The 26,631-nt window shown below is 37.7% G+C and overlaps 1 protein-coding gene across 1 annotated transcript in view; it reads right to left on the reverse strand.

Moving 5' to 3' along the window:
• The window catches only part of LOC137141605 (cyclic nucleotide-binding domain-containing protein 2-like), a 74,931-nt gene that overhangs the window by 5,528 nt on the left and 42,772 nt on the right, over positions 1-26,631 (reverse strand). The window contains exons 9-14 of the mRNA XM_067530543.1: positions 15,470-15,547; positions 14,763-14,823; positions 9,965-10,130; positions 8,865-8,929; positions 6,400-6,496; positions 5,114-5,163 (exon numbers count right to left, since the gene is read on the reverse strand). Of these exons, the coding sequence (XP_067386644.1) occupies positions 5,114-5,163; positions 6,400-6,496; positions 8,865-8,929; positions 9,965-10,130; positions 14,763-14,823; positions 15,470-15,547 (517 nt within the window). The remainder of the gene's footprint in view (positions 1-5,113; positions 5,164-6,399; positions 6,497-8,864; positions 8,930-9,964; positions 10,131-14,762; positions 14,824-15,469; positions 15,548-26,631) is intronic.

The following is a 26,631-nucleotide window of genomic DNA, read 5'->3' on the forward strand; positions in this document are numbered from 1 at the left end:
GCCCAAATGCATTGCTATGTTAATAAAACCAGAATATTAAATCAAGGGTTACGGCTATGTATGCCTGTGGTGTTTTTAAACAAATGTGGGCCAGATTCACTGCAAACGTAAATCAGCATAGCTCTGAAAATTGTATTGGAGCCATGCTGGTTTACACCAGCCGAAGAGCTGGTGCTGTCTGTGGAGTGTCTGTACGGTACAAACTATATCGTTTATAGTACAAGGTAATCACCAGAGAAACTGATTTCTGTCCCAGAAGCTAAGAACCACTGCAGATAATTTCACAATCACACCAGTATGTAAACCCAATCTTTACAAATCTACACATCAGAGTCACTGTTATGTGCAGAAACCATCAATAGTACATTCTAAATCATTTGGAAAATGACAGCTCTTATTACAACCACTAGTGACAAACTTTCAGCTCAAAAAACATATTCTTAAAACTAAGCCATGAGGCATGTGATTTTCAAAACAGTAGGAGTAGCAATGTCAAATTTTGAAGTATTCTATCAAGTTACAGCAAACTATTCTTCCGGCACAGATTTATGCAATATTTTTAAAAATATCATTTACAAAACTAGCAACATTTCCAAATTTTAATTATATGATATTCCAGTAAGTAGGGTAAGGAAAGGAATATGGACAGAGGAAACACCGTTTTGTAGTATAGAAATAACCATAATGATGTGTCTAAACCCTGTGAAAGTCTTGGGCCCCTTTTCTGCAAAGACTAAACATATAGGTAACCCCATTAAAGTCAATGAAGCTGCTCACATACACAAAATTAAGCACATGTCTAAATATTTGGAAATGGGCTCTGTGTCAAGGAACAACTGTACTGTGATCTGGACACTCAAAGACTGTGCTTGTAATGCAGAGGGGGTTACTAAACTTGCAACATATTTTCTATCGTATCAGGTAAAAAAAAGGAGAGAAAATAACAAGTGCAAAAACTGGGATGGCAGCTTGCCAAGAGTAGTTATTTAAATATCCAGTGAAAGAAAGTTACCAAGAAAATTTGACTAAAGTGATGCAACAAATCCTAAGGAGAAAAGATCATTACAATGTAATTAGAGATTGAGGAGGAAAATTGTGTGCATTTCTTTTAATCATCATAAGTAATAGGAAGGAAATGTCTTGGGAATGAAAGAGAGAAGATTACCAGGAAACAATGATTTTTCATGTGGGAGAAGATGACGGTGCAGTTACTGACCAGACCTACAGCTCTATAAAGAACATTAGCATCACTTTTTAAACCTGGTCTGGGAACAAGATAATAAACTGGACTGACTGAATGCTCAGTATTAATGTTTGCAGGGTGCAGTATTAAAAGAAGAAAAAAATGAAACAGTTAAAATACTTTATGAATTTAGAGACTGGTACAAATATTAAGGTATAGGCTATGTTCCTGAATATATCCTGTAGGATATTAAGAATTTAGGTCCAATTCAGTGAAACACTTAAGTATGTGCTTAAATTAAATGCTTAAATTAAGCACATTTATGTCTATCACTATTAGGCCACACACTTAAGTATGTGGCTAAAATTAAGCATGTGTTTAAGTGAATCGCTGAATCAGGGCTCCTGTGATTAACAAATAATTTGTTGTTTTGTAAATAAAATTATTTTGAGATTATGTTGTGTGCTGATTTATTGCCCTCCCTTATTCTGTTGGTGATCTCCCATTAGGTAAGATCACAGGAAAAATATATGCAAATATGCTATGTTCTTTACAGCACTCTCAAAAGTTTTCCTCCTTTAGGAGATAATCCAGAAAGATATCACAGCAACAGCCAACCTAGGTTTGCACAATTACGTTATCATTGGAAACAGACTTTTCCCCCTCTCTCCAAGAATGCTACCTCTGGGAATGAGAACATTCAAAATAGTGAATAGTTGCAATACCAGTTTGGAGGCAATCATGGTAAAATCCCTGGTTGCTCCAAGCCAAACCTGGCTATATCCAAATCCCACGGATTTGAAATCAATGGAATGACTCCCACTGACTTCACTGGGTTTTGGAACTGACCCTATGGGCTCAAGCCTGTGGGGTAATGAGCACTCTAGCCCCAATCCAGTGAAGAATTTAATCATCAAGGGGGCCAATTACATGCTTAAGGTTAAGCATGTGCTTAAATGCTTTGCTGGATTGGACCTGAATGCTCAGTACTTGAAGAATTGAGCTCTACATGAAAATAATTCCAATTCCTTGCTGAAACAGATCCAAAGATTATTCTGTTAAACTAAAGAGCACCAGACTCTAAATCAGATAATTGATCTTTTAACTATTAGCAAGTGCCTATTCCAAATGAATATTTTTAATTTCACTGTATATTACGTCATCCAATCACAAACCATCGTTTCTATTTAGACCTTGTGAGATAAAATAACAAAATGTGACCCAGTGTAACAACAAACCATGCTGCAATGATATAGAGAAAGCTAGAGGAAAAAGGACATCTTAATACTTCCTAGTCACAACACATTTAGTATAGTTTATATTTTTTCAATTTGAACTTTCTCAAAGGTAGGTTCCGAGATGTACCTTACTATATAGCCATGGGTCAGAGGTTTTTCTACTACTGCCTTATTCATTGCGACTTATTTCTTATCAGACAGGAAAACAGAAAGCCTTTTAGACATGACTACTGTCAAATAAAATCGCTATATTATTTTAATTATTATGATTCCAGTTACACAGAACAATAGACTGACAGACAGCACAATTCACCAGCCTGGAAAAAATGAGTACTATAACAAGATATGTCTACTTAAAATTTTTCAGAAGTATTACTAATAAGATCAATAAGATACATCAAAAGAGAAATAGTCTCACTGTTCTTGGCAATAGTTTGACATGAAGACAGCACCTTCAAAAATAAATTATATTAACATTTAAAACTAATTTTTCCCACTAAATGCCACAGAATTTTCATATATTACTGCACATGGCAAAGTGATGTAATAAATAAAATGGAAACCAATCTGGTCAAATTATTCCTGTATTCATACTGATAAAGACAAATAATTTGAGAACACAGAATGATTAGTGTCTTACTTGCACTGCAGAAAGAAGATACTTAAACTGTGGGATTAACTCACAGCCTCAAATTGGGGGCAGTACCATGAGGGCACAAGACCTCCAAAAGTTCCCAGGAAGTGCAGCCTCTGTGCAATGTGCATTTACCTCCAGGGCTGGCCAGCTGGGTGCATGTCCCATGACTCCACTTCCTCCCCACATCCTTTGGACGGATGATTGATGTTTGAGGTACTATTACAATGCTTTTCTGGGATTTTTTTTTTAAACTGCCTTAAAAATTACACATTTATAAGTAAACATTTTTTTCTAAATAAGAAAAAACCCTATTTTTAACATAACAAATTAGGTGATGTGGTAAAATAGATATTTTACTTCAGAAATTCCCTATATTTTCAGAAATGACTTGAGAAAGCTGCTGTATACTAGGTTGGGAACTGTCAGTCCTCAATTGTAACACTAATTTTGAATTTGAGCACCATAAGACAGCTTTATGATGTGCTAAGCTGTATAATTATGCACTGTCTAGTGAAATGAATCAGAAACTGCTTAACTAAAATCCTTAAAACTTTAAAAAATATTCAGATGGCTAACAAAAATATTTTAATTTCTACTTTAATCTCATTTAGAAGATTCATGGGTCTCTGACATAAGGTTTGAGTCAATGTCACTCAATGTTGTGTTGCCCTTAATGACTGGCACTTTTGACTATTTTTCAAAAGTGGGGTGGTTTCATTTTGAGGGTTTACATGAAACTGAAGTAGGGCACAGGCTCTGTTGTGGCCCTCTGCATGGAATGAATTTCACCAAGTATTAACAATCTCTTTGACTGGAAAACACTTCACAGGACCTTGAGTGAAACTTGGTTAGTAATAAAAAAATAAATAAAAATTAAGTACACATTATAGCTGGGTGACTAATGTTCTGCGAAGTTCATAAGAATTCTTTCCTATGTAAAGTTAGACATGTACTTAAGTCTTTGCTCCATTGGGGCCCACGTAACTGTCTGGGACAGTTCGGTTAAAAATTAACTCCCAAGTTAGGAATTAGAAATGTAAACAATTTTGTATCTACTTAGCCATATATTAATCAAAATCTTTTTCTTGTATGTATGCATTGCATGTAGGATTTAGTTACTCAGACTAGCAAGCTATGTTTATTGCAGGTGCAGGGTTTACAAAATGGGATTTAAAAGATACCTTGTGATGGGTCTCTTACTGACTTGTGCATTGCTTGTGAATGGTTTGTTAAGAGATCTGTTAAGAATTCTGGGTTAAAGTCTGACAAACATCACAGTCATAAAGTAAAATACAGATGGTTACAGAATGATAGTAATAAAGTTAAATATCTGAATTTAACTTACATTGTGCATAATGGATCAAGAAATTATGATTAAATGTGATGAATTCAGTGATCAAGGTATGACTGGAGTGAGGATACCCACATGAATAAAGTTAGGCATATTCTCAAGCTTTTGAAGGATTGGGCCTCATAAGGCATGACTGGCACTTAATAAGGCCCTGTCTTATAAATTCCCAGTTTCAATACTGATAACAAAATTACCTTCCCAGTATAGAACAGAATTAGACACCAATCCCACAAAGATTTATGCACATGCTTAACATTACATACTGTTTGAGTAGCCCCATTCAAGCCAATGGAAATATTGATAGTGCATAAAATTAAGTACATGAATAGGTCTTTGAAGCGTCTTCAATAGGATACTACTTTTTGATAATACTTTAGTTATTGTATCAAATTCAATTATCATTTCATGATACATTGCATGCGTCAACTTACATTAAGATGTTTAACTTTCTTACCATCATACAACCATCTTTTGTTCTACTTTCTTTTATTTATTTTAAAGGTTTTCTTAACCAAAATAAAACTTCAAGATTTGGAAGAAGTCATAAATCCATTTCACAACAAAGAATTGAAGTAAATTTGTAAGAAAGTTTGATATGGTTCACTTATTTTAATTTAATGTTTTTAAAAATGTATTATTCTCACTTTCTCATTTAATGTTAAAAAACCAGATTCAAGAGGAAAAAAATGCTATATTTTACATGCCTTTTGTTTGCTGCCACCTCTCTTCATCTCAGCATCTTTTTCATCTAGACCTTAAAAAAAAAAAAAAAAAAAAGAGAGAAAGAAAAAAAGCTCACAATCATAAATCTACAAAAAAGACTAAAGATATTAGAAAGATGAAGAATATGAAATGTAGAAATAACCTCTAAAGTTCCTAGGTACCTCAGGTGTAGCATAGTAACATATACAGTTGGCTAGCAGGCTCAAGTAAAATCCAATAGTTTAAAAAAAAAAAAAAAAAAAAAAAACTATTTAAGAAGCACCAAGTCAGAGCAGTGAGTGGTTTGTTTTTTGGTTTTTGGTTTTTTTTTGCTTGTTTGTTGTTGGTTTTGTTTGGATTTTTGTAGAATATGCTGTTAAATGATAATCAGCAAAAATACAAAAAGAAGCTCCATTTGTTTTAAGGGTGTCATTCTTATTACATTGCTACGCTATAGCATATTGAAACTCGTTCATAGCATTAAGAGATTCTTGTTATTCTGTTAAAGAAAAGATCAACAACTTTTAGCATGTATAGATAAATGATCAGAGCAAGACTCCATCTACTTTACCAACATATAATCCCAAAGAAGACTGTACAATTTGACTGGTAAAATAAATATTTTAAGAGGCAATCAGATACCCTGGGGAGGAGCACAAGATTATAACAGAATAGAGATAACCAGATTAAGAAGCAGATTATAACAGAATAGAGACAACTCATGACTTTTAAATTCCCTTGTTTTCATAGGTTCTGTGAGTGAATTATTTGTGAACTAGAGATTTTTCAGAATAATTGTTTTAAAATGTGCAGAGTAGAAAACTAGATATCACTATTTTTGTGCAAAGGAATATTTAAAAATACAGAAAGGTACCTTTAGGAAAGGTAGATGACAGCTACAATTGCAGAAGAGAACATTATAACATGCAGGTGTAGAATCTGGATTTTTACTTTCACTATTTCCACAATTCCGACTTAGATTTGCTAACTTAGTATTTAAATTAGTAATTTACAAACTCCTACTTGTTTTTTATTAGTTTGTCTGCAGATATGTAGTAGCTATAAGAAAAAGCTGCTCTAACTCAGAACTTCTCTATATGCTTTTTAGCACTGTTTTGTGTTTTCTGACTAGGGTGACCAGATATCCCGATTTTATAGGGAAAGTCCTGATATTTGAGGCTTTTTTTTATATAGATGTTTATTACCCCCCACTGCCTGTCCCGATTTTTCACACTTGCTATCTGGTCACCCAATTTCTGACACACTTGTCACTTCAGAGAAAGCTTACCTTTTACTAGATTCAAATGCAGTGCCTCATTACTTTTTTGTTCCAGGTCACCAAAGGCCTTTCTGTCCCTGAACGAATAACATGATACTGCAGCTGTCTATTAAATCAATTAAGAAAGATGTTAAAGGAGCATGTTGCTTAAAACACAGGTTCATTTGTTTTAGGAAAGCATCCATCTTCTTAATTAACTTCGCCACTATATTTAATTAACAAGGGTTTAATGACAGCTGGTAAGTTATACATTAATTAACTTAGGAAATGATTCATTTTCTCTGCCTTTTTATAATATACTTGTAATAAAATCAAGTGTGGCATGAGTAATCTAGTTAAAGGCACACCATCATTTCATGCTGTGTAATATTTACAAGTTGAACACCAGGATAAAATCAATACATTAAAGCAGAAATGAGTGAATTATGCTATATATTCAGATGAGTAAGGTATATGAAAAGAAGAGTATTTTATTTTTCTTCTCACAATTTCTATACTTGCTCAGTTCTGAACAGCAGACTTTTCATTGTTAAAGTATTTTTGCATACTCAATGTTATCAAAAAGCATGCTTCCCAACTTACAATATGTTTAAGATATTATTGGATTGCAATTATTTGTTAGTAATTATTCACAACCTGTCTTTCATTTATGTGCACACTGTCGGTGCTATCCAAATAAACAAACAAAAAACAACATCATAATAATAATGGGTTCTTCCATGCTCCCATTATCTAGTTCTACCAGATTGGGCACAAAGGCCCAGATCCACAAAAGTACCTAAGTACATACTCGTGTCCTGTCTTCCAACAATGGCCAATGCCAGGTGCTTCAGAGGGAATGAACAGAACAGGTAATCATCAAGTGATCCATTCCATCACCCATGCTCAGCTTCTGGCAAACAGGAATCCCTGCCCATCTGGCTAATAGCCATTGATGAACCTATCCTCCATGAACCTACCTAGTTCTTTTTTGAAGCTGTTATAGTCCTGGCCTTCATAACATCCTCTGACAAGGACTTCCATAGGTTGACTATGCACTGTGTGAAGAAATACTTCCTATTGTTCGTTTTAAACCTGCTGCCTATTAATTTCATTTGGTGACCCCTAGGTTCTTGTGTTATGAGAAGGAATAAATAACACTTCCTTATTTATCTTTTCCACACCAGCTATGATTTTATAGACCTCTATCATAGCCCCCTTTAATCATCTCTTTTCCAAGCTGAAAACTCTTATTAATCTCTCCTCATATGGGAGGTTTTCCATATCACTAATAATTTTTGTTGCCCTTTTCTGTACCTTTTCCAATTCTGATATACAAGTTTTTTGAGACAGGGCAGCCAGATCTGTACACAGTATTCAAGATGTGGGTGTACCATGGATTTATAAAGAGTCAATACGATATTTTCTGTCTCCTTATCTATCCCTTTCCTAATGATTCCCAACATTCTGCTAGCTTTTTTGACTGCTGCTGCACATTGAGTGGATGTTTTTAGAGAACTATCCACAATGACTCCAAGATCTCTTTCTTGAGTGATAACAGCTAATTTAGACTCCTAACTCCCCACTATAAGTGCTTAAGTCCAAAATTTAGGCACCAGTGAGATCCTCAAAATCCCTGCTTGGTTGATGCCTAGCCCTGTAGGTGCCTAAAATTCCCCAGCACCTGAATTCTCTCTCAATGTCCCCTAGGCTCCTAAATTTCTGCCACTGGGCATGTGCACAATGCATATCTCATGCTTAAGCCCCTGCATGATCTTCAGATGAGGTGAAGATAGGTGGGGCAATGCTTATCTCACATGTGAGGTCCAATCCAGTGGGTGTGCTCAGAGCACATCTACAGGATCAGGCATCACACAAAAATCTATTTAGAAGAAGAAATGCCTTCCTTGTAATTTTTAGCCAACTGGTGAGAGCACTTACCCAGGATGTGGGAGATCCAGATTCAATTTCTATCTATCTGATGGGGAGAAAGATTTGATTAGGGATTTCCCACCTCTGAGGAGGGTGCCCCAACCAGTTGGCTATGGAATATTTTGATGTGGTGTCTCTCCAGTGGTCACTGTTCCACTTTAGATAAGTACTTAAATAGCCAATGAAGCAGGGGGACTGAGCCCTGAGTCTCCCACCCTCCGGTGAGTGCCCTAAACTCCAGACTATAAAATCATTCTCATTCTCTCTGTCCCAATGACGATTTAAATGGGGGAAGTAGAGAAGTTCTGTCAGCAGGTATCTATATTCAAGGGCTTTCATGGGCTTCTTTAAATCGGCTGTTGCAGTGTTTAAAAGATTATGACATCTTGAACTTCAGGGATAAACTATAACAGAGAATCCTCTTCACTGGTACATGCAAAGTTTAAAAGCTTCTGCAAATCTGCACAATAGAAATCTGCACTATAGAAATCTGCACCCACCCTCCTAAGAAATTACCCAGAAAAGGAAAATTCTAAACCAAGAGGTCAAAATGGTTTTCCTACTTGAGGCCTTGGTCTTCTGGGCATCTGGGTAAGAGGAATTCTCTGAGAAGCTGAATAAACAGATCCTAAAATAATCAAATATATTATTTTTTTAACAATAATTTGAGATGTTTAACATAATAGATATTATAGTAAATCCTTGAAACAACATCATTACAAAAGTCAGGGTGACTTAATTTTCTTTTGTTTTATTAATTTAATTCCTGCTCTAGAGAAAGAATTTGACAACAACTCACACATTATGATTCATAGTACTTCATTTGACATTGTTTGCTGGCCTCAGTATAATTTTGCTTTAATGAAAATGGAGATTTTAACAAATAAAATCAAGAGGAAAATAAAAGTAGTTCAAGGTCATTTACATTAGTGTTAGCATGCAAATTATAGCAGTAAGCATTGCCATCGTTTTCTTTCCTTCCCTTCCATGAGGAAATCTAGTCATTCAAGCCAGCATATGAAAAGGATGCCCTCACTTCCAGATACATGATTCTAGGCCATCTAACTAGCTCAGTAAGAACTTGAGGTTTTTAATCAAAATTTGAAGTACTGGCCACCAGTTTTCCCTTCAGAATTCTATAATCCATCCCAGCTCTGTTGAACTGCTAAAGTAACAGCCAATTCTTTTCCTAGACTTAAAAAGATGCTCCTTAGTCGATAGCCCACAAATCCTTGATGCTGTGACACTATTCATCTTTCCTCTCCCATCTTCCAACTCCCTGTGGGTGCTTCAAACCCAAGAATCAAGATGCAAGAGTGCTACTATAAACGAGCTCCCCATGTTACCACAACAGACAGTATGGAATGAACTAATTCATTCTGAATGTTTAGACTTTTTAAAATAACCTTTATTGTAAGGCTATAATATGTTTCCAAACTATATTGTGTGCTGTTGTAATTGCCATGTGTGGAATTTTCAAAGGCACATACATGACTTAGAAACACAAGTCAATGAGACTTGTAGTCCTAAACAGTTTAGGCTCACCTGAAAATCCCACCTCATATTCATAGCACTTTTACACAGAGAAAGAGATTACAATATTCAGAATTGCTGGTTATCTAGTCCCCAAATAAGGGTTAAAGTATTTTACACTACTACCTACCATGACAAAGATGCTTACTTTCCCAAAGTCTTCTAGTCAACTCCTTCTTTTCTTTTAATGATGATATTGTGATAAAATTATTATAAAGAGAGGAGAAATTTTGCATTTCATTGGAGTGGGCACATATTTTCTTTTGATCCAGTTGTGTCACTATAAGACATCGACCCTGGAAATGTATGGAGATTATAATTAGATGGAAATAATATTTAGAGATGTTTGTATTATTCTACATTGCCTAAATAGTCACCATTACTCCTTTGCATGTCGGACCTACAATTTTGTTTTGACAAGGTGCAGAATAAAACATACAGATTAAACCATCATACTGATCGATACTAGTTGACTGATTTAATACAATTGAAAGTTGACTGATTTAATACAATTTTCTGTAATAGAAGCTTTTGCAGAAGAAAATGCATCTACCAAGAATAAAGGGATACATTTTCAAAACACTACACAAGGTTTTCACTACGTGATTCTGTTTGAAGTTTAAATATTACAATAATAATGGGGGTTGTTATGCAACATCTATATGCACCATTTGGAAAATTTACTTCCTTTAAATTACTCAGGTCGTATGTCTGATTCCTCCACAAGTGAGTTTTGCTTGTAAGGAACACAAGTTTGTCAAACTTTCTAAAGCAGCTCCAAACAAGGAAGTGTTCTAAAAAAGTTCACATTGTAAAGGTAACTAAAATGCATTGACTGTTCTACTAAGCACTAAAATTTACCTCTGACTGTTCAAATGAAACATAAGGCAGCTTTTTCAAAATAACTTTCAGCTGTCTAAAACTGTGCTGATGAAGGCCCCAATTCAGGAGAGTACTTAAACATAGTATTAAGTGAGCTATGGCATAACCACTTATTTATACTTGTGCTTCTAGTACTATTCAAAACACTGATCTCCAGTAAAAGATATTAACATTTGTGGAATACAGCACTCTGGAAAAAGTTCTCACTTGATGCAAAGGGTAAATGTGTAAATCACATTACTGTTAATCAGAGTTGCATTTGCAAATCCCCACGATTTGATATAGGAACACATCTCCTAAATATTTCCTAACAAAGTATGATCTCTTTAATTAAATAATTATTGGGGCAAGAATAACAATCCATACAAGTTTTATTAAACCTTTTTTAAGGTTTTTGCCAGCATTTCAAACACAATTACTAAGAATAACAGTCCATACAAGTTTTATTAAATCTTTTTAAAGGTTTTTGCCAGCATTTCAAACACAATTACTTTTACCATTATTTATAAAAACAACTGTTCCAAAATTAGTTTCTCCTAAATTTGGTCACATATTATTGCAGTTTATATCAGGCTTGCTAAACCATCTGTGGGTCCTACTTTGTTTTCCCAAATCCGGCAGGGGAATTTATATATATATTTTCCACGGTATATTTAAAAGCACACCAGTAAATTTGAAATAAAAAGTCTTGATGTACAAGTTCTTACTTTCCACTAGGTTATGCATGACCAATTTATAAGATAGGATCGGAATTCTCCAGCCATAATTGGGATCGGATTTATAGTTTTCACATAACTCAAAGCTCTCTTTCAAATCCTGATCAGCTTTTGTATGTGTTTCCTTTCTAAACTTCCAATTTAGTAATGAACCATAGAAAAGATTAATTAGGTGGCACTCTCAGAGAGCAACATGCAAAACAGTTTGCAGCACATGAGCATTTTTTTAGACTATGTTAATATTTCCTGATTGATTTATGAATTAATCAAAACATGTAGAAAAACAAGCTTTTAGAAGGCAAAACACAGAGCCAGATTGCACCCTTTGATGCTCTGAATGCAGGAGGCCCTCTCTGCAAGGACTTCTCTTTGCCTATCTGGTAGGGGCAGGAATGCTGCTTCCATGATACCATCCCCACTCATTTGTCCCATGCAGATTCCCCTTCACTGTACTCTGAGATTTGCAGTGAGGGAGTAGTAGGCTGGGCTGTAGGAATGCACATCAGCCCTTTGGCAACCTACCCAAAATTTAGAAGGCTATTTTAACCTTTCTACTGAGACCCTTCTGCACTATGGAGGCCTCTTTTAAAGATAATTCCAGTGGCAGAGGGTGGAAACAGAAGTAAGGAAAAAACCACAGTGGGTTGGGAGGATGTTCAGAGGGTCTCCACATGGGTGGACCTGATCTCAAGTGGATCTTGGTGAATGCACATATTCTGGGGCATGTGGAGGGGGCGGGGGAAGTTAATCTCGTCCTCTTTACCACAGTGCAACAGTATGAGGGAAACTCTACAAGATGAACTTCACACAGTATTCTGTCCTCCTTCCACTCCACTGCTGGTGTGTTTCCCCACAAGACAGGCAATTTGGCCTTTAAATTTTTAAAGGTTTATTGTCATGATTTATAAACTAAATAATACTCAGAATTTGTATGGTGCTATGTGTTTTCAAAGCACTGTACAGACATTAACTAATCCTCACAACACCCCTGTGAGATAACTAAGTATTATTATCCCCATTTCACTAAAGCTGAGACAGAAAGGCTAAGTGACATGTGCAAAGCCATGCAGTGAGTCTGTGACAAAGCCTGGAGATGAAATGTGGACTTCCTGATTCCCAAGTCTTTGCTCATTCTGCCAGACTACACTGCTTTAAAATTCTGTTTGAGGAAAGGACTGATCTGCTAATAGAAACACATACATTAAATAGTGTTCCATAAACACGCAATCTTTTTAGGGCAAGGCATTATAAACTGTACTCTCTGAAAACATATCCAAGATTTATAACCTGAGAATATCATTTTCATGTTCTAGATATTTTTACAAGAACTTAACTGCTGGATTTGTACATGAATATTCTGGGCCAAGTTTGCAGCTTCTGTTTTGTGAGTGCACAAAACAAATACTGGCTGAAAATGTGGCCCAATATGACTGAGGTAGATTTAATCGTAACTATCATGACTGAAAAATATCTCAGACATGTAATGGATTGATAACATCTTTCAAAACACTGTTACAAAAAAATAGCATCCCCATGTTGCCTCAGACTAGAATGTGTTGTGTATTTTGTGTCCTGCCTAGCTTGCCGTAGTTAACAGAGGTAGACTATTATGGGATAACTCACCCAGTTCTGCTGGTCTTAGAGTAGGAGAATAAACTCTGCTATGTCTACACTGCAGCACTAATTCGAATTAGTTTAATTCGAATTACAGAAAGCGATTTATAGAAAACGCTGCAGACTGTCCACACTACAGTGTTTGTGCTGGTTTCTTGCGTCCACACTAGCCAGCCTTAATTCGAATTAGAAAGTGCAATGTGGGAAGCTATCCCATAGTGCAACTAACCATAGAGGCTGTTGTGACGAGTGTCATCATCCCAGGATGCAGCGCTGCTTCCCCCACCCTCTTTCCCCACTCCCAAACAAAGAGGAAAAGGATTTTCATGCTGTTTTTTTACTCCCCCGATCGCCATTGCTGCAGGCACATGGAGCCAGCTGAACTATGCTCTCATTTTGACCGTGACAAATACATCGCAGTTTATCCTGGATTACTTTAGAACTATATGCTGTTTGCCTTTTATGCTCCCCCCACCATCCCCTGTATATTGCTTGCCTTTGATTTTGATTCTACAGGTGTATGTAGAATGTAAGATAAATAACAATGGAGGCAGTTAGTATATTAATTCAGTGATACAAATGTTTCCATTTCACTGATGGAAAGCATGATATAATGTATCCACATGTAGCACTGTGAATAAACTCTTAAGAAAGTATCAATTTCCATGATTGGCCACTGAAACAATGTAGCAAAGAATTTCCTCTCACTGCTGGCATTTAAAACGCATTCACCACGCAGGGAAGGGGGTGGGTGGTGAAATCTTTCAAAGGGACAAACTTTAAAGGGCTAAACTTTCAAAGGGACAAATGTTAAAGGGATAAAGTGCAAAGGGCTTGCTGGGCAGTTAAAACGCATTCACCACGCAGGGAAAGAGGGGGTGAAATTTTCAAACCCTTAAAGAGACAAACTGCAAAGGGCTTGTTGTGTGGGGGGGAGGCGGGGGTGATCGCAGCTTGGATTTTAAACCCATTCACCGCAGGAAATGAAGATTTAAATCTTCCCGGGGCTGCTTTGGGGGAGGGTACTGAAATGGGGCATCATGGGATACAGTCTGGAGGCCAATTAATTCGAATTAAGTCCCATTGCATCCACACTCACATTAATGTGAATTAACTGATGTGCTTCAGGCACTAATCCACTTGCAGAGGTGGTTTTATTAATTCGATTTTAAAGGCTCCTTAATTCAAATTAACAATGCGTAAGTGTAGACACGAGAGTAATTAATTCGAATTAAGGGACTTTAATTTGAATTAAGCCACCAGTGTAGACCAGGCCTCAGTCTGTGTGTGTTTACATCTCCCTGTGTTCCTGTCTGCTGGTTTCTCTCTGAGTGCAAGTAACTTCCAAGTATCCAAACATAACAGAATGCATTTACAGTATGTTCCTGATCTTGAGCTCTTTTCTCAAGCAAAACTTCCCATTGAAGTCGAAGAGATGAAAGTGAAAGGAAAGACACTGAGACACTATTGTCTGAATTTGGAATGCAGGGACAGACACACAATGTAAACTAAAAAATGCAAATAGCTCCCTATTGGCTCTATTCAGAGATTACATCCCACAGTTTCATGGCTAGCACAAGTTTTCACATGCATCACACTCACAAAAGTTTTCTTATGTTCAGTTTTATTCCTTAATGTGACCTATAGTTATCTGAGCTTTTACAACAGGAATGATAGAATGTTATTTCTGCCATACGATGTCTTTAACATACTTACCGATTTTACAACTACTAGGAAGTAAGAGTTTAAACTTTCTGGGACAACAGTTGTTCCTGTCCTGAAGACAATAGAAAAATGGAATAGATGTCAATATGTCTACAAACTCCTTCTACAGATATTCTGAAACAAAGGAGACTCAGTGATGCCAATATTCAAAACATTCTCATAGCAGTTCAATACCATGTAAGTGGACAGTGCTGGAGCTCGGGAAACAAGCCAAAAGCTTCAGTGGTTTAACATAAAATGTTTACACAAATACTTTCGTTTCCCTTGCAGTAAAACTTAAAGCTTCACAAGTAGAAAAATACTGTTGTTCCCCTTTTTGTGACAGTGTTAAAAGTTATGTGTTATATATTCTAGCTATGTAGGAAACTACAGTTTTTAGGACCAGATTCTCCATTCACTTAGTCCAGTTTAACTCAGGAGTAGCTCCATGGGAGTCAATGGACTGGATTCTATTCTTAGTTACACCAATGTAAATCCAGAGTAATACAATACAATCAATCTTATTATTAATGTTTATACTGAAGTATGAAGACCACACAAATACAATCAAATGTCTACAAATACAGATCAAAACAAACATTTCTTGAGTTACTAAAATAGGGCTACATTTGCACCTGCCTATAAAATAACTCAACACCATTTATAGGAAAAGTATTCTCTATTCTTATTAAATTTTGTTGTAATTCCCTAACATCAACCTGTAAAATCTGTGTAGGGAGCAGTGAACAAGGAAGTCTATTTCTTCTGCCGACCATGAAGAGAATATTGTGAGTTTCCTGTAGAGAAAAGAAAAAAATATTAGAATTTTTAATAAACTCTTGCTTTATTTCTGGAACTCTCTGATGAAACTGTTTTTTCTCTTGAATTAGAAATGAATCACTTTGTTTAATTGGAACCTTTAGGTGCTACTGTAATAAAATAGTAAATAATACAGAAAACTGTACTTTGCTCAACAACAAAATACATTTAAAAATCTGCACAATAGCTTCCTCCAATGCATACACTTACTCAGTCCAGCTACTTAAACATACCAATATATATTTTGAGGTTTTTCTTTTACAGGTGAGAAAGGAGGTTATTTGTACTGTTTGGTTTTCTAATTACTAGGGAGGCAATCACACATTATAGGTATAATAAGGCCCATACAAGTACCTAGAGAGACACACATTGCTTAAAACTATGGAGGCAGCAGAGGGAGGATGACTTTGATCTTCACCAAATTGACCTGTTCATCCAACACTTTACAGGGTTTCTGGAACTGTGTGCATTAGGGTATGGCCCATGGAGAATAGAATCAGAGCACAGAATTCAACCCAGATTCAGCCTTCATTTAAGCTACAGACTTACAGTAGTGCTGAATTTGGCCTTCCATGTCATGTGTCTCTTCCCCCTGACTAATTCTTAAAATCATGAAGGAAACTATAATGAAATATTTGGTTTCCTACCTACTACGAGAAAACCTGGGAGATCAGAATCAGGATTAGACTCTGGGGACTGGGTTCTCCAGTTTGCCAAGTTCACTTTGCACACCATAAGTGAATTTAAACAGGCTAGAGATTCCCACGGAGAATTACACCAGTGCAGAGGAATCTCTGCCAGTGTAAAGCAGGCAGAGGTGTTTAGCCATCTTCTAAACCAAATGTCCTCTACCCTGGCAAAAGGGGAAAGAGGGCATGTGCCAAGGATGGACTGAGGAGAGAGTGCAGTGAAACTAAGCTCCACAGTGCCTGATCCTTCACTGGCACCCATTAAAGAGCTTACACCAGTGGAAGAAGATAGAGCAGGAGGAGGCCTCGTCTAACTTTCACCAGATTTGGACAGCTGAGGATCCGGGACTTGCAACTGGCTTCCTTCAGCACTCAGTCTACTACATGCAAGTGCAGCTCAAACATAATGGAGAATCAGGGCCTCAGTGTCCTAACCAATAGCTGGAAGTTAAAGCGTGACAAACTCAAATTAAAAATAAGGCACACATTTTTAGCAATTATGATTGCTTGAGTGGATCACTGCAGACTACCTGGCTCTGGGAAGAACAATAAAGGAGTTTGAGATGCAAGTGGTGTTCTCATCCATCCTCCCTCTTGCAGGAAAAGGTCCAGGTAGGGACCATCAAATGACCATCAAATTGCGGAAGTAAATACTTGGTTATGTAGGTGGTGTCGGAGAGAGGGGTTTGGAGCCTTCAACCATGGGATGTTATTCCAGGAAGAAGGATAACAAGGAAGAGACAGGATCCACCTAATGACTAGAGGGAAGAGCATCTTCGCAGACAGGCTGGCTAACCTAGTAAGGAGAGCTTTAAAGTAGGTTCGCCAGAGGACAGGAACCTAAGCCCAGAGGTAAGTGGCAAAGTGGGACACCAGGAGGAAGTGCAAGGAGGAGGGTGCAACAGCGGAGGCCTCCTGATTTGTACTGAGAAAGTAGGGAAATCAGCTAGTTATCTTAGGTGCCTCTACACGAACACAAGAAGCCTGGGAAACAAGCAAGAGGAACTGGAAGTCCTGAAACAGTCAAGGAATTATGATGTGAATGGAATAACTGAGACTTGGTAGGGTAACTCACACAACTAGAGCACTGTCTTGGATGGGTATAAACTGTTCAGGAAGGACAAGCAGGGGAGAAAAGGAGGAGTTGCACTGTATGTAAGAGAGCAATATGATTGCTCAGAGCTCCAGTAGGAAACTGGAGAAAAAACTGTTGAGAGTCTATGGGTTAAATTTAGAGGTGAAAGCAACAAGGGTGATGTCATGGTGGGCATCTGTCATAGACCACCAGACCAGGAGGATGAGGCTTTCTTCAGACAACTAGTGAAAGTTTCCAGATCACAGGTTCTGGTTCTTCTGGGGGACTTCAATCATCCTGACATCTGCTGGGAGAGCAATACAGTAGAGCACACAATCCAGGAAGTTTTTGGAGAATGCTGTAGACAACTTCCTTGTACAAACGCTGGAGGAACCTACTAGAGGTTGTGCTCCTCTTGACCTGCTGCTCACAGACTGAGAATAATTGGTAGGGGAAGCAGAAGTGGGTGGTAACCTAGGCAATAGTGACCACGAGATGGTAGAGTTCAGGATCCTGACAAGAGGAAGAAAGGAGAACAGCAGGATATGGACTCTGGACTTCAGAAAAGCAGACTTTTACTCCCTCAGGGAGCTAATGGGCAGGACCCCCTGGGAGGCTAATATGAGGGGGTGGGAAAGGAGTCCAAGAAAGCTGGCTGTATTTTAAGGAAACCTTATTGAGGGTGCAGGAACAAATCATCCCAATGTAAAGAAAGAATAGCAAATATGGCAGGTGACCAGCTTGACTTAACAAAGAAGCCTTCGGTGAGCTTAAACACAAAAAGGAAGCTTACAAGAAGTGGAAGCTTGGACAGATGACCTGGGAAGAGTATAAAAATACTGCTCAAGCATGTAGGAATGAAATCAGGAAGGCCAAAGCACAATTGGAGTTGCAGCTAGCAAGGGACGTGAAGAGTAACAAGAAAGGTTTCTACGGGTATGTTAGTAACAAGAAGGTGGTCAGGGAAAGTATGCACCCCTTACAGAATGGGGGAGGCAACCTAGTGACAGATGATGTGGAAAAAGCTGAAGTACTCAATGCTTTTTTTGACTCTGTCTTCACAAGGTCAGCTTCCAGACTACTGCACGGGGCATTGCAGAATGGGAAGGAGGTGAGCAGCCCTCAGTGCTAAAAGAACAGGTTCAGGACTATTTAGAAAGACTGGACATACACAAGTCCATGGGGCCGGATGAAATGCATCCGAAGGTGCTGAGGGAGTTGGTTGATGTGATTGCAGAGCCATTGACCATTATCTTTGAAAACTCATGGTGACTGGGGGAGGTCCCGGATGATTGGAAAAAGGAAAATATGGTGCCCATCTTTGAAAAAGGAAAGAAGGAGGAACCAGGGAATTACAGACTAGTCAGTGCCTAGAAAAATTATGGAGCAGGTCCTCAAGGAATCCATTTTGAGGCACTTGGAAGAGAGGAAGATGATCATGAACAGTCAGCATAGATTCACCAAGTCATGCCTAACCAACCTGATTGCCTTCTATGATAAGATGATTGGCTCTGTGGATGTGGGAAAAGCAGAGGATGTAATATATCTTTAGAAAAGCTTTTGATACATTCTTCCACAGTATTCTTATCAGCAAGTTAAAGAAGTATGGGTTGGATGAATGGACTATACGGTGGGTAGAAAGCTGGCTAGATCATCGGGCTTGATTGGTAGTGATCAATAGCTCAATATCTAGTTGGCAGCCGGTAACAAGCAGACTGCCCCAAGAGTCGGTGATGGGGCTGATTTTGTTCAACCTCTTCATTAATGATCTGGAGAATGGGGTGGATTGCACCCTCAGCAAGTTTGCAGATGACACTAAGCTGGGGGGAGTGGTAGATACCATGGAGGGTAGGGATAGGATACAGAGTGACCTAGACAAATTGGAGGATTGGGCCAAAAAAAATCTGATGAGATTAAACAAGGACAAGTACAGAGTCCTGCACTTAGGACGGAAGAATCCCATGCACTGCTACAGACTGGGACTGACTGGCTAGGCAGCAGTTCTTCAGAAAAGGACCTGGGAGGTTACAGTGGACAGGAAGCTGGATATGAGTCAACCATGTGCCCTTATTGCCAAGAAAGCTAATGGCATATTGGGCTACATTAGTAGGAATATTGCCAGCAGATCGAGGGAAATGATTATTCCCTTCTATTCGGCACTGGTGAGGCTACATTTGGAATGTTGTGTCATGTTTTGGACCCCCTACTAAAGAAAGGATGTGGACAAATTGGATAAAGTCCAGCAGAGGGCAACAAAAATGATTAGGGGCTGGAACACAAGACTTATGAGGAGAGGTAACTAGGCTTGTTTAGTCTGCAGAAGAAAAGAATGAAGGAGGGATTTGATGGCAGCCTTTAACTATCTGAAAGGGGGTTCCAGGGAAGATGAAGCTAGGTTGTTCTCAGTGGTAGTAGATGACAGAGCTAGGACCAATGGTCTCAAGTTGCAGTAGGGAAGGTCTAGGTTGGATATTAGGAAAATCTTTTCCACTAGGAGGGTGGTGAAGCACTGGAATGGGTTACCTAGGGAGGTGGTGGAATCTTCATCCTTAGAAGGTTTTAAAGGTGCGGCTTGACAAAGCACTGGCTAGGATGATTTCGTTGGGGTTGGCCTTGCTTTGAGCAGGGGGTTGGACTAGATGACCTCCTGAGGTCCCTTCCAATCCTAATCTTCTATGATTCTATGATGATTAACCATTGGAACAAACTACCAAGGGAAGTGGTAGATTTTCCATCTCTTGAAGTCTTCAAATCTGGACTGGACACCTTTATGGAAAATATGCTTTAGCCACACACATTATTGGGCTCAACACAAGAGTAATTGGGTAAAATTCTATGGTAAAATTCAGGAGGTCAGACCAGATGATCCAATGGTCCCTTCTGGCCTTAAAATATATGAATCTATCAATCAGCCCAAAACTGAAAAGCCTCTTAGATAAACAGAGACAAAAATTACTAATGATTTCTAAAGAAAGCAACAAAATATGAGGACATATTTCAGTGGCTCATCAAAATGCAAAAGGGGGAGAGGGAGTTACAACTATAGTATCATACCCACAAATCTACAGCATACAAGGTTTGCTAGGAAGAAGTGCTTTACGGCTGAATCATTGAGATCACATAAGATGCTTTTAAGGACTAGAGGCAGAGGCCTGAATTCTGTTTTACATGAGTGCCTCTGTACATAGCATAAATTTGTATTGCCAGGGTGGTTCAGAGGGGCCTTAGTGTAAACAAGAATCATACCCAGAGATTTTCCATACTATGGAATTCACTCACGCAACCCATAGGTACTGATCTTAAATGTGCTGCACAAGGCAAATCGTTTTGATCAAGCATTTGCTCAACTATGGATCATCACAAGGAACATTTCTTATGATGCAGGCTGTCTGTTGTGGGCAACTGAATTTAATTTGTTGGTAGTTTTAAACATGCCATATGGCCAGTTGCCAGACTGATTGGTACATAGAATTAAATAAATGATACAAGGTAACCTTTAGCTGGAACTTTTAAATTCTATCCCAAAATTATTTTTCACTGTATAAACAACATCTATTTTTCAAAACCTATCAATTTTACTATAATTAACATATGTAAATGTGTCAGAACAAAATACTAATCAGTTTTCCATATGACCAGTGGATTTCCAGCCAGGCTGCAGTGCCTGGAAATTATACAGTCATAGGATAAATTTAAAGAGATCTGCAGAGGAAGGATCAATGTTCTCATAAGGTGCCTGGTTCAATTTTTTAAAATGTCCAGAAGCCATTAAAAATTTAATTTTTCAGGGCTTCTGTCCTGAGAAACCCAGACATATTTCTGTTATAAATTAAATTGGACACGAGGAAAGCAAGAAAATCTCCTTATAAAGACTAGGCAGATAGGGAATAATGATAGAAATGATGTGACAAATGATTTATGAATTCTAATTTCATGATACATCTGCTGCTAAGCTAAACAAAATTGCATTATAATGCAAAGAGATGACAATTCAATCTGATAACCATTCTGGTGTCATTATTCACAAATGATTTCATACTCAACACACAGACAGCATGTTCTACAATAAAGGAACACAATGGCAACTAATACAGTCAACAGGCATATTCTTGAATTTCCTCAAGGGCTCACTCATATAGTAATTGTTATTATTTGTATTAATATAGCACTCAGGAGCCCCCGTTATCCACCTGGATCCCACTGTGCTGGGCATTGTACAAACACAGAACAAAAAGACAGTTGCTGCCCCAAAAAACTTAAATTGTAAATATAAGACAAGAGACAACACATATGTATCCCATCTGTCTGTATCTAGGTATTAAAATACTGTAGGATAAGCATAAAAAGTTCAGTGATGTTGAAACAGAATCTCCACCCCAAACAGCATGAGGCAAACTTCAAAGGAGAACCAGAGCATACAATGGAGAGTTTGTAATACTCTTTGATGACACTCATTAATACTGGTGCTTTGACTAGACAGAATTTTCAAGGTGGAGTTAAGAAATGGTGCTTACTTGTCTTAATTTTGATTGCATTCGTTGTATTGTTGCTATGTGACTAAATTTAGACTCTGATGACTTGCCTGGGTATGTGAGGGGGATGAGAAAGAAGCCTATAGGATACTTTTTTATACCCCCGGCGCAACAGCTTCTCATAATTTCACTCCCTGCATGGCCCACAAGGAGGTAAGGCTCCTGGGATAGACATTGCACCTATTGGTGGGAGTTTGCAGCACCGAGCCCTGAGATAGAAATGACTAGAAACAATAGGCAGGGATTTAAAATAGCAGATAGGAAAATCAAATAGGGAGATACACACAACGTGGCAATCAGAAAGTATAGATCAAACTAAAAAGACAAAAAAATATGGACAGACTAGGCAAGACAGAAAAAAAGGAAAATAGGAATATGAAAAATAAAACCCTTTGTTACAACATTTTTCCTTTTCCCTCTTTGATTGTATCTTTTGGGTCATGTTCCTGCAAACACCTATGTATGTGAGCATATATACTCATGTGTTTGCAGGGACAAATCCTAAAATAGGAATCTCTTTGGTGCAGGGTCCTGTCTTTTACATACCTGTAAAATCTCTAACATACATTTGGGTGCTTTATAAATTAGAGGATTAATAATAATAATAATACCTAACAACATCAGTTCTCCTAAACTGAAAGGCTAGCCACATTTTCTTAACACAGTCTAAACAATGGGAGAATGGAAAAACTCTTTTTTTGGAAGACGTTTTGGTTACACTAGTGTGACACTGAAAATAACTCAAGGTCTCTCACTATATCTAAATAATCTGAAGACTTTGCACAATATCCAATATATTTTAATAAACTCTCTGGACTGAAATTTGTCTCACATCCCACCCCAAAATATAATGAGTATAAAAATTTTAGTGGCTTCATATGCCTTTGGGTATCAACAATTAATATGATAAAATATATGTAATAAATCAATATTTTTGTCAAGAGCAGAAATGACAATGGAGCACATTCTTTTGGGGCCAGACCCAAAGGCCAACTTGAAATCAGTAGAAAACCTCCAATCAACATCAATAAGTATGTCACACTGATAGTTACCATGCAGACTTTAGGAGGATTTATAATATGCTCAAGTAATCAGTGTCTTTTCAAATGAACTGTGATGCTTGCCCTTGATTGGTGATTAGAATATGGCTATTACTATGCTTGTATATGATAAATGAAAGATTTTAAGTAGTCCCTGAAGTGATACATATCTGTGGCATTTCAAATGAAAAATCAGCTTCTTTAAATTTGCTAAATATGAACTTCCATTAGATTGCAACATCCAAACAAGACATTTTGGTTTAATAGTAAATTAAACATTTTAAAAGTTGTTAAATCCGCACTTTTATGATAAGCATACTTTTAATGCATTTACGTATTAGATATGGCAAATATATTTATCAAATAAAAAATATAAAAGATGTATTACTTAATAGTGGAAGGACTGTAAAGATCTTAATATTATAAGCTTGTATATGGAACCTAATTAACTAACAAATTTAAAAAAATGAACACTAAAATAAATTTAAGATAATAAACTTAGCTTGTGAAAATGCATTAGTATTTTGTTTCTGTGATCATTTACCATGTTCTTTTGAACAATCACTTATAGATAATGCTTATTTTTTGTTTTAAAAATAAAAATGTAAAATAAAAACACTCTCTCTTCATATAACTCCATCAAACGGGTTCATTTAAAAAATTAGAGGAAAAAAGTAGCAAAAAATTTCAGAAACACATGCAAGGTTCCACAAATGCAGATTAAAGGCTTAAATTCTATTATTGACTCACTCTGTTATGAGTATTATTGCTGAGGATATAGTTAATTTACAGGCAATCCTATACTACTAAGAAAAACACTTATGGTGTGAGTTATGCTAAACACCAGTGGTACACAATGAAAAATGCATAGGATAACAAAGGAAGAGGGAAAAAGTGATGGTTTATCAAGAAAAAGGAAGATGGAATCTGAAAAAAGAAAGAAAGTGAAAAACACGGCTAAGAATTTGACTATAATCTGTTTTGTTGAGTAATGACAAATGTTTTCCCACCATGATTAATTGTCCCAACAGAACCACATCTGAGAGAGGCAACACTTGGTGGCTCAAATTGAGTCTATGAAGACAATAGATTTACACCAATGAATTTAGCTCAGTCAGATTAATTCAGGATGAGATTTCAGCTTTAAGTCTGCACTTAAGGTATCTGGAAAAAAAATCCATCTTGCAGAAATTCAAGGATTGGGTGGAAGGAGTATGGATATTTACTTGGATACTGATATTGTCTCAGGACTTAAGTCGGATAAAATGCCCAATTATGGTGACATTTCTTCACCTGTGATCCATAAGTGCTTGTCAAATTTGGAGTCAAGGGGGAATAACATCCAGACCACTGAAAAACTGAGCAGAGACTATCCATAAGCGCTCAGATAAGATGATGGGTGGCAATGTAAAACCCTTAAGGATATGTCTTCATTGCAGAGTTGGCCTGGGCTCTAGCCTCGGTTACCCCAATACCCTTCCATACTCTTCTAACCCAAGCTTGAGTGTGCTTTAAGCCCAAGGTACAGGCATGGCTGAGAATATAGGCTTGAGCTCAGGTTTCACTCCAGCTGTGGCTGGCAACCTATTTACAATGCAGTGTAAATGCAGGCTAATCAAGCCTGGGTTCTGTTAATCTACCAATCCTATTCCACAGTTCCACTTGGGCTGTACAGTCTTGTCTATGTCCTCCTTTCTTCTGCACTAAAAAGTTACCTGTACCTGATCAGCATTTTAACCCCAAGTTTGCCAGCTCATTTTCTGCTGCACTTCCACAGCATTTGAATAGAGATGCCGTCCAAGAAATCCTCCTTCTGTTCTACCCATTAATCCAGAAGCTGACACCAGCCTTCTCATAAAGCTGTGGTGTGAGATCACTAAAGACTTATAATTTGGGGAAGTGTCCCCAAAATGATAATTTTATGTTCAGTGGACAGGAAAGAAATGGAGAGGCAGAGAAGCCAGTCCAGTACACTACAAATCACTTTATGGTTTCCAGACTGATGACATTCTCATTTAAAGTTCTTGCTGCCAAACACTGTTGGCTTTTGCCTTCAGAACTGTCTGGGCTAATAAAGAGTAAGTCCAGTTGGAAGTTATTTAGAAAAAGTATTGTTCTCATGTAACTACTACAGGCAGCAGTTCCACACTAGGGAGGGGAGAGAGCCCCCTGTGAATGAATTCACACAATAGCCAAGTTTTATGCACCGCTAAGAACCATGGGCTGTCCTACCAGAAATCCATCCCAGCATCCAAGCCAGAACAGCACCACTGTGAACTCTGTAACATGGGTCTGGCTTAGGCAGCACTTTGTAATGAGGATACTCTACCCATGCTGGACTAGCCCTGACTAACTTTGCAGAGAAGACAGATCCTAAGATAGACTCAAGTTGGCGTACCTTACGTAATTGGTTTCTTACTAATAAGGGAAGGGAGGTGAGAGGCAGTGGTGGTCTTCATTGTCTTTGTTTCTCCAAGGAAACACTCTTTAAAACAATGAGTAATAGGAGTACCTTTATCAGACAAGGAGGAAAAAATATGGTCAATCACTGCCATTAAAAGATCTAGTCAATCCACTTCTTCCTTAGCAGTAATACAGTCTAGTCCATTTAATACAAATGTTTTTTTCCACATAGCAAATAATTTAGAAGATGCATTTACTTTAGATCTGCCTATCACAATGTATTCCCAGGGTATCCATCACAATAATACCTGAGCACCAATTTACATTAAATGATTGATGATCAATTGACATTAAGTGATTTCCTGTTTAATGTCAATACAAAAATCACTAGCTCCCCGCTCTAAACAGAACTTCAAGTATTTCATGTGATGCCAAAAAATACGCAAGAGATGATCAGCTAGTAGAAGAAGGATTTTATTTTTTTCTTTCGTTTCCCAGGGGGAAAAAATTGGAAAATTCCAGTTAATGAAAAATATACTACTGGCAAACTGTTATGGATAATAAGGTCTGATTGTGCAACCATGGGAGCCGAGAACAAGCCAAAGCATAGAGTTATAACAGACTGAAAACATCTCTTCCTAAGACTGAGCCAGAGAAAATTCAGTGACAGAGACAAATAAATATGCATCCTTGAGGTCCATGGAGTAAAGGAAGTCCTCCAGGAACCAGAAGAGCAGAATAGAATGGAATGGAGGATTCCCAGCTGGAAATAAATCCTGCAAATTTAATTTCTGAAGAGGTTCAAGCCCAGGATGGGCCAAAATCTTTCCAACTTCTTTGAACCAAAACAGACCAGGGACCTACAGATCTCTAGCCTTGCTCCTCCCAAGAGATTATCACAGTAGACTTTAGGAAGTCCCATGCTGGAATTTCCCATTAGGGCTTGCCTATGAGAGAGATCCAAGGCTTGTTTAGGAGAAAATTTTATTAACCAGGCTGTCTCTCTAAATGTAAAAGGAATAGAACAAAGGACAAATTCTAGATGTTTCCTTGTGTAACCTCTCTACCCAGATATCTGAACAAAACCCAGGTGTCTGAGCAAGCTAGTAGGGGCTGTCCTCCTAAGTTTGGGGAGACTAAAAGGAAATTAATCATATCTGTGAGGCTTTTAATTAGTCATATAAGATTTTGGAGAGGCTCTTTTGAGCCTGGGGTAAAGACAAAAAAGTGCTGTGATAGGAGAAGGTGGTGGGTCTGAGTCAGAAGGACCTAGAATGCTGAATGAGATATGTGAGTAAGAACTCTTTGGCTACTTTCTCTAGG

The sequence above is a fragment of the Emydura macquarii genome, unplaced genomic scaffold (assembly GCF_026122565.2).
Source record: "Emydura macquarii macquarii isolate MOO-44397 ecotype Brisbane River unplaced genomic scaffold, CSIRO-AGI_Emac_v2 contig_3108, whole genome shotgun sequence".
Classification (NCBI taxonomy): domain Eukaryota; kingdom Metazoa; phylum Chordata; order Testudines; family Chelidae; genus Emydura; species Emydura macquarii.